At 36.5% G+C, this 8,318-nt stretch overlaps 2 protein-coding genes across 2 annotated transcripts in view; both read left to right on the forward strand.

Moving 5' to 3' along the window:
• Positions 1-6,500, forward strand: part of LOC104699824 (tubulin-folding cofactor D-like) — an 8,874-nt gene extending 2,374 nt beyond the window's left edge. The window contains exons 4-17 of the mRNA XM_010415221.2: positions 834-1,010; positions 1,152-1,334; positions 1,640-1,756; positions 1,862-1,966; positions 2,088-2,258; positions 2,887-3,102; positions 3,268-3,466; positions 3,689-3,894; positions 4,246-4,467; positions 4,569-5,078; positions 5,160-5,432; positions 5,499-5,543; positions 5,642-5,827; positions 5,917-6,500. Of these exons, the coding sequence (XP_010413523.1) occupies positions 834-1,010; positions 1,152-1,334; positions 1,640-1,756; positions 1,862-1,966; positions 2,088-2,258; positions 2,887-3,102; positions 3,268-3,466; positions 3,689-3,894; positions 4,246-4,467; positions 4,569-5,078; positions 5,160-5,432; positions 5,499-5,543; positions 5,642-5,827; positions 5,917-6,204 (2,898 nt within the window). The 3' untranslated portion in view covers positions 6,205-6,500. The remainder of the gene's footprint in view (positions 1-833; positions 1,011-1,151; positions 1,335-1,639; positions 1,757-1,861; positions 1,967-2,087; positions 2,259-2,886; positions 3,103-3,267; positions 3,467-3,688; positions 3,895-4,245; positions 4,468-4,568; positions 5,079-5,159; positions 5,433-5,498; positions 5,544-5,641; positions 5,828-5,916) is intronic.
• Positions 8-609, forward strand: LOC104699823 (tubulin-folding cofactor D-like). Its single transcript, XM_010415220.1, has 2 exons — positions 8-198; positions 498-609. Exons 1-2 carry the CDS (start codon positions 30-32, stop codon positions 569-571), a joined length of 243 nt encoding a protein of 80 aa, XP_010413522.1. The 5' UTR covers positions 8-29; the 3' UTR covers positions 572-609.

Consider the following 8,318-nt stretch of genomic DNA (forward strand, 5'->3'; position numbering starts at 1 on the left):
AGGCTCGAACCGCCTCTCTTTCTGAGAATATGTCTACGAGTTCATCTCAAAGATTGGCTCCTGATCATTCTGTGACTGCTGTCTCACAACCAGAAAGTTTTGATGACCAAGAGGATGAAGATATGGATGTTCCAGAAATCTTAGAAGAGATTATTGAAATGCTACTCTCTGGTTTGAGGGACACGGTATGTTTAAAGGGTGAGATCCAACTGTTAGGTTGATAACTTGAGGTAGTTATGTCTCAATTTATATGATTAGATGCCCACACAGTCTACATTGTACCAAGTTGTAAAATAGAGTAACCAGATGACTCTCAAACAAATCTTGAATGTTAGAAATATCTTACATGTCACTTAAAGCTGGGATGAGCCTATATTGATATCTGATGTGAACTTTTTCCCACATGAAACTTTCAGTCGCCTACCAGACAATATCACATGTCACTAGTATTTGCAAGCATCGCCCTTCTAAAATTTACTATTTTATTAACTGTGTAGGACACTGTGGTTCGTTGGTCTGCTGCAAAGGGTATAGGTCGTGTAACTTCACGACTAACATCTGTTCTGTCTGAAGAGGTGTTATCATCTGTATTGGAGCTGTTTTCACCAGGAGAGGTACTCGNGCTGCCATTTTTAAGGTTTCTTTTTTTCGTAACCTGGAGCTGTTTACTTTGTTTTAATAATGGTTCATACTGAACATGTTAGACATACACAGATGTCAGTAAAGTACATATTTGATTTGCTTGTTTTTTAATCTTGAAGAAAAATGGCTGATTATTATTACTTAAGTTGTTGCATTTTGATCCAGTATGGTTTTTATTACTCATTTGACAGACTGCTAGCCGGAATGTGTTGCTAGATGTGCTTCCTATTGTTTTAAATGATGTGAACGTGCTAAGCAAATCAAATGCAGCGACTAAAAGTTCTCTGCTTCGCAAGTATTTGATCAAGTTAACTCAAAGAATAGGGCTTGTTTGTCTTCCTCATCGCTCACCTTCCTGGCGCTATGTGGTACGTACCTTTTAGCTTGTAGAATAGTATTTTGAAGAGCCACTTCCTCTTCATGGCTTTATATATTTTGAACTCTATGTTTGTATAATTGGTAGTTGTTTTCAGTAGTTATCCGAGACTTATTTATTGATTTACCTGCAGGCTCGAACCGCCTCTCTTTCTGAGAATATGTCTACGAGTTCATCTCAAAGATTGGCTCCTGATCATTCTGTGACTGCTGTCTCACAACCAGAAAGTTTTGATGACCAAGAGGATGAAGATATGGATGTTCCAGAAATCTTAGAAGAGATTATTGAAATGCTACTCTCTGGTTTGAGGGACACGGTATGTTTAAAGGGTGAGATCCAACTGTTAGGTTGATAACTTGAGGTAGTTATGTCTCAATTTATATGATTAGATGCCCACACTTTGTACCAAGTTGTAAAATAGAGTAACCAGATGACACTCATACAAATCTTGAATGTTAGAAATATCTTACATGTCACTGAAAGCTGGGATGAACCTATATTGATATCTGATGTGAACTTTTTCCCACATGAAACTTTCAGCCGCCTACCAGACAATATCACATGTCACTAGTATTTGTAAGCATTGTCCTTCTAAAATTTACTATTTTTTTAACTGTGTAGGACACTGTGGTTCGTTGGTCTGCTGCAAAGGGTATAGGTCGTGTAACTTCACGACTAACATCTGTTCTGTCTGAAGAGGTGTTATCATCTGTATTGGAGCTGTTTTCACCAGGAGAGGTACTCGTATTGGATATATGGCAGCATGGCTTACATGTGCTTAAAATTCAGGTTACAAGAATTCATTATCTAGCTGATAGTTATTGTGATTTTCATGATATTCAGGGAGATGGTTCATGGCATGGGGGTTGTTTGGCCTTAGCTGAACTGGCTCGTAGAGGGTTATTGTTGCCTAGAAGTTTTCCACAAGTTGTCCCAGTTATTGTGAAGGTCGTACTCTATCCCAACAACATGATTACTTATTTCTCTAGTCAACACATACGAAGCAATGGCATCACACACCCAAATTATGCAGAATTTCCATGCATTTACATCTAAATATTACATACAGGCACTTCATTATGATGTTCGCCGAGGTCCACACAGTGTTGGATCTCATGTCCGTGATGCAGCTGCCTATGTTTGTTGGGCATTTGGGCGCGCCTATTCCCACAAAGATATGAAAAATGTGCTGGATCAGCTTGCTCCAGATTTATTGATAGTGGGTTCCTTTGATAGAGAGGTACTAATCCCTTTTTTGACTATAATTTGTCGTCGTTTCTTGCTTGATTTACAGAATTGTGTTTTTGTAGATCTCTTCGTTGCGTAAATTTATTGATGTCTTTTATCAGGTGAACTGTAGAAGGGCTGCTGCCGCTGCTTTCCAAGAGAATGTTGGAAGGCAAGGAAATTACCCTCATGGGATTGACATAGTAAGCATAGCTGATTATTTCNCCAGTTATTGTGAAGGTCGTACTCTATCCCAACAACATGATTACTTATTTCTCTAGTCAACACATACGAAGCAATGGCATCACACACCCAAATTATGCAGAATTTTTATGCATTTACATCTAAATATTACATACAGGCACTTCATTATGATGTTCGCCGAGGTCCACACAGTGTTGGATCTCATGTCCGTGATGCAGCTGCCTATGTTTGTTGGGCATTTGGGCGCGCCTATTCCCACAAAGATATGAAAAATGTGCTGGATCAGCTTGCTCCAGATTTATTGATAGTGGGTTCCTTTGATAGAGAGGTACTAATCCCTTTTTTGACTATAATTTGTCGTCGTTTCTTGCTTGATTTACAGAATTGTGTTTTTGTAGATCTCTTCGTTGCGTAAATTTATTGATGTCTTTTATCAGGTGAACTGTAGAAGGGCTGCTGCCGCTGCTTTCCAAGAGAATGTTGGAAGGCAAGGAAATTACCCTCATGGGATTGACATAGTAAGCATAGCTGATTATTTCTCCCTTTCTTCTCGGGTGAACTCTTACCTTCAGGTTGCAGTTTCCATTGCTCAATATGAAGGGTATCTATATCCTTTTGTGGATGAATTACTATACAACAAGATCTGCCACTGGGTATGCTTATCTTATACACTATTTGACATTGTTTTACCTCTGACTATCTACAATTCTAATATCTCCCATAAACTAGAGCCAACAGCTTGATTGGTAACTGTATCAAATCATTGTTCCTTGTTGTAGCTTTCATAATATGTTAATTATTCAATCTTATGATATCAGGATAAAAGCTTAAGAGAACTTGCTGCAGAAGCTCTTGCTGCTCTTGTTAAGTACGAGCCTAAGCACTTTTCCAACTATGTGCTCGAGAAACTAGTTCCTTGTACCCTTTCAACTGATTTGTGCATGCGCCATGGTGCAACATTGGCAGCTGGAGAGGTTGTGTTAGCTTTGCACAAGTGTGGTTATGTCCTTTCTGCTGGTTAGTACCATCTATTTTTTAGCTTTGGCTTTTGTGGCATCTTTGCATATGCAAGTACAGATCATTTTTGGTATGGAAAACCAAAACTATGGGAACCATCTTGGAATCTAGACCCTATCACTATATATGTACTTGATTGTCAGATGAAAAATTAACAGAGTTTGATGGTTGGTTTTGTTATCCCTTAATAATAAAGGCCCCTGTTGCACTCAATCTTTACAGATAGCCAAAAACGTATGGCTGGGATTGTCCCTTGCATTGAGAAAGCACGCCTTTACCGCGGAAAAGGTGGAGAAATAATGCGACTGGCTGTCTCACGGTTTATTGAGTGTATCTCATTATCGCATGTGACATTAGCTGAGAGAACAGTACGGATCTTGCTTGATACTCTCACTGAGAATTTAAGACATCCTAATTCTCAAATACAGGTACCTATATTTGTGAAAAACCTATATAATCTTTGAGAACCGTAGACATTGCTATTTGCTGCAGCTTTGCAATAGTGCTTCTTTTTTTTCAATAAAACGTGAAATTAGGGTAATTACCACCTGTCCAACGAGTAGTAATATGTACAGTATAAGATAAAAAGCTGTAAGGTTAAAAAAGAAAGTTCCGCTGCCGGGGTTTGAACCCGGAACTCAGTCTAGGTGAAGGGGATTATTATCCGTTTCATCCAGTCTCGTGTTTAAACCAATGTGCTACAGCGGATTTTTGAATAAAATTATATATATATATATAGCATGATTCATTAGTTGACATGTTTCACTTATCACATACAGAATGTAGCTGTCAGTGCTGTTAAACAGCTTGTGCAATCCTATCTCGTTGGCAATGAAAAGAAATCTGTTGATTTAATATCAAAACACCTAAACCATCTAACGGACCCAAATGTAGCTGTCCGAAGAGGTTCTGCACTTGCATTGGGTGTCTTGCCATCTGAACTATTGACTGCAAAATGGAAGGATATAGTTTTGAAGCTCTGCAGTGCGTGTAAGATAGAGGTAAGGAAGACTACGTATGCCTTCATTACAGAATGATATAATTGACTCTAGAAAACAGAATCAAATAATTGACTTTGATGGATGTTTTTTCTTCCAAGCAGGTGAATGCTGACGACAGAGATGCAGAGGCACGTGTGAATGCTGTAAAGGGACTCACATCAGTGTGTGAGACTCTTACTCAGAATAGTGCTAGTGATCCTGAAAACGATGACATGTCTCTTTTTCTTCTTATCAAGACTGAAGTGATGGATACTTTACTGGAAGCTCTTGATGATTATTCAGTTGATAACCGAGGTGATGTAGGTTCTTGGATTCGTGAAGCTGCAGTCCATGGCCTTGAGAAGTGTACATATATCCTCTGTAAGAAAATAGGAACAAATTCAGAGGGTGATCATAACAGTGATACGTCCTCACTTTTCGATTCGAATCTTGCGACCCGTGTAATTGGAGGTATTGTGAAGCAAGGAGTGGAGAAAATGGATAAATTAAGAGAAATATCTGCAAAGGTTCTTCAAAGGATTTTATATCACGAATCTATTTCCGTCCCTTTCATTCCTCATAGAGAAAAATTGGAAGAGATTCTTCCCAACAAAGCTGGCTTACAATGGGCGGTAAGTATGCACACTTGGTTGTTTCGTCGTTTATTTGATGGATTTTTGTATCTGGCTATGAGTTATTATCTCCTTTTGTAGGTTCCGGCTTTCTCTTTCCCACGTTTTGTGCAGCTATTAAAGTTCCGTTGTTACAGCAAAGAGGTGCTGTCTGGATTAGTAATTTCGATTGGAGGATTACAAGATTCACTTAGTAAATCGTCGCTCCTTGCATTTCGGGAGTATATGAGGGAAGGTGAAGAAGCTAAAGACCTTAAAGAACAACAGTCCAGAGAGTCAGCATTGTGTGAAGATATTCTCTGGATACTTCAGGAATACAAGAAACGTGACAGAGTTATGGTACCCTGTCTAAAGGTAAAGGCACAATATTGTAGATTAAGCTTACATGTGGTTATGTCTTAACCTTTCTCTTTTACGCAGACAATTGGGATCCTCTTCGAAAATAAGATCTTTCTGAATCAAGAGGTTGGTTTAAGATTTACCTCTTTGGTTAGAAATTGCTAAAGGTTATGAATTGATTCCGAACACATTCCATACAAAGCTAATCTGTCATTTTATTTCAGACTCATACGTTGAGTTTCTACGCGGGTGCCGTAGATTCTTTAGCCATCGAACTACGAGCTTCGAAGGATTTCACAAAGTTAAAAACAGGCCTTCCAATACTTGGATATATCGCTTCGGTCTCAGATCCCATCAGCAAAAAAGCCTTCTCTCAGCTTCTAGCATTCCTTGGCCACCGATACCCAAAGGTTCTTGTCACTTCAATTCTAAGACATATTATATCCACATCTTAAAGATATTTTATGGTTACTCGATATTTTGTTTTCACATGACCCAGATCCGAGAAATGGCAACTGAACAAGTCTATCTTGCTCTCATTCAAAACGGAATCTTAGTGGCAGAGGACAAGATGGGTAAAGTGATAGAAATAATATCAGAGTTTTGTTGGGAAGATGACTTGGAATTGACCAAGACTCAGAGGTTAGAATTGTGCGAATTGGCTGGTTTAGACCATGATATAGTGTTCAAGAACAGAAACAGATCGGTGACTATAGCCGGGAATAAAATGACGGCGTCTGACGAGAACGCGTCTTACTCTTCCTTAGTCGATTCCTCTGGCTTTTGATTTTTACGCTTTGTCCTCGAATCAGTTTTGTCTCTCTTATTTTTAGCATCGGTTTGATTTCGTTCTCTTGGTATTTTGGTCCATGGTCAAAATATAATCATGATCAAACTTTCTTTATTTTTGTTTTTTAGCATCGATTTGATTTGTTTTGTTGATCATGTTTTGGTCCATGATCAGAATATAAACATGATTCTTTTTTTTTATCTTTTTTTTTTTCCTTTAAGTAAACATAGACTTGAGTAAACATGTAGAAGAACAATATTTTGAAATCATAAATATATAGTTGGCTTTGATTATTATGTTGATTGATGGTTCATTCAAGAGTAACTCAAACCCCGGCTGAAAACGACACACCGGTGACAGGGATCCAAGAATCTCCTTGAATAAATCTGCTGACGGTGAACGGAGAAGCCTCTTCCTCGCCGCGAAGGGCGTGAAATCCCGGCCAGTTCACCCTTCTACTTGTCCCCGCTCCAGCTCCGGTGTTCATAAACTCGCCGTAGTACAACGTTGACAGAGCATAACTGCCGCTCCATTCTCTCCACCCTCTCGGGTCGATCAACCCGTCAAGATCCGTTTTGAGAAAACCGGTTAACATTAACCATGTGTACGATTGAAGGAGTATTCAATATGAATTCCGGTTAAACTTGGTTTCAAAATGGTTTTCAATTCGATGATTTTAATTAGTTTCAGTTCATTTTGGATATCAATATAATTTGATTCGGACTCGATTTTGGTTCTATTTTCTATTTAAAACAACCAATAAAAATTAGATATTTCACTAATTAACATTTTTGGAAATATAGTAGTAATCTATATAATTAAGAATTTTTAGAAAAAAGTAAAATTTATAGAAATAAAAGAAAAATGATTTGATATTTTTGCAGTTAAATTTTTATTTTTAAGTCTAAAAAAGAAGGATTGACGTCGCAAAACCTTGAGTTGATGTTATTTGAGTTTAAAGAAGAAGAATCGACGAAAAGCACAAATATTATTTTAACTATACATGTGTTCATATTACTTTCTCTGCGAGTAAGGATTTTGGTTTGAGATTTCAATATGTGTGGATCTAAAACCGAATAAGCATATGGATGAAATTATCAATAATTGGATGCATGTGTTGACTATGCTGTCTTTATGAATTGCATAAATTTTATGAGAAAAGAAATAATTTTGGTCTTGGAGTTTGATAGACAGGTAGTCTAAAAAAAAGGTTTTTCAGTGGAAGAATGTGAAAAAGTTGACAAGGAAGTAGAAGAAGAAGAGTATAACGAAGAACCGGATAAAAGTGAAGATGACAATTACCATAAAATTTGACAATGAAAATGACAAGAAAGAATATGAAAAATAAGAAAACATTGAATAAAAACATGAAAACATGGTGGTAGTGATCAATTAAATATGAAAAACGAGAAAAATTCAAGATTATAAAATTATTTCGTTTTTCTGGTGGTCAAAGAAATGTTTTAGGATATGTGAGGTCAACAGTTTGATTCATCTCGCCTAGACGTCGAGTTAAATTCATGATTTTTTTTATCTGATTTGATTTTATAACACAACTCATTTTTATATTTTTAAAAATTTTGTATCTGAAATTAAAATTTTTACTTAATACTAATTTAAATTTTTTTATAAGATAATATTTCGTTACTGTCATCAATCACATACTCCCTCTGTTTCCTAATATAAGATGTTTTTGAGAAGATTTTTTGTTTTATAATATAAGATGTTTTCAAGTTTCTATGCTATTTTTAGATTAGTGTAATATTTTTTATTATGCAGTTTTATTTATGATTGGTTGAACTTTTTGAAAGTGGTCATATCTTATATTTTAATGGAGTGAATATATATAATTTTTATCAAAATATATCAAATAAACCCACACATAGCATATAATAATAGTAGTAAAGTAAAATTAATAAAAACAATACAATAGTAATGTTTAAAACCTTCCTCGAATCAGTGCACAAAAAACAAACGAAACCTTGTATGTATTCAATTCAATTTTTATTTGGTTCCGCCTAACGAAGTCCGTTTTAAAAAGCCGGTTTAGCCGCTTATATAAATGAAAACCTTGATTCAAATCAGTGCACAAGAAAACCAAAAAGAAAGTA

The sequence above is a fragment of the Camelina sativa genome, chromosome 7, assembly GCF_000633955.1.
Source record: "Camelina sativa cultivar DH55 chromosome 7, Cs, whole genome shotgun sequence".
In the NCBI taxonomy this organism is placed as follows: Eukaryota; Viridiplantae; Streptophyta; class Magnoliopsida; order Brassicales; family Brassicaceae; genus Camelina; species Camelina sativa.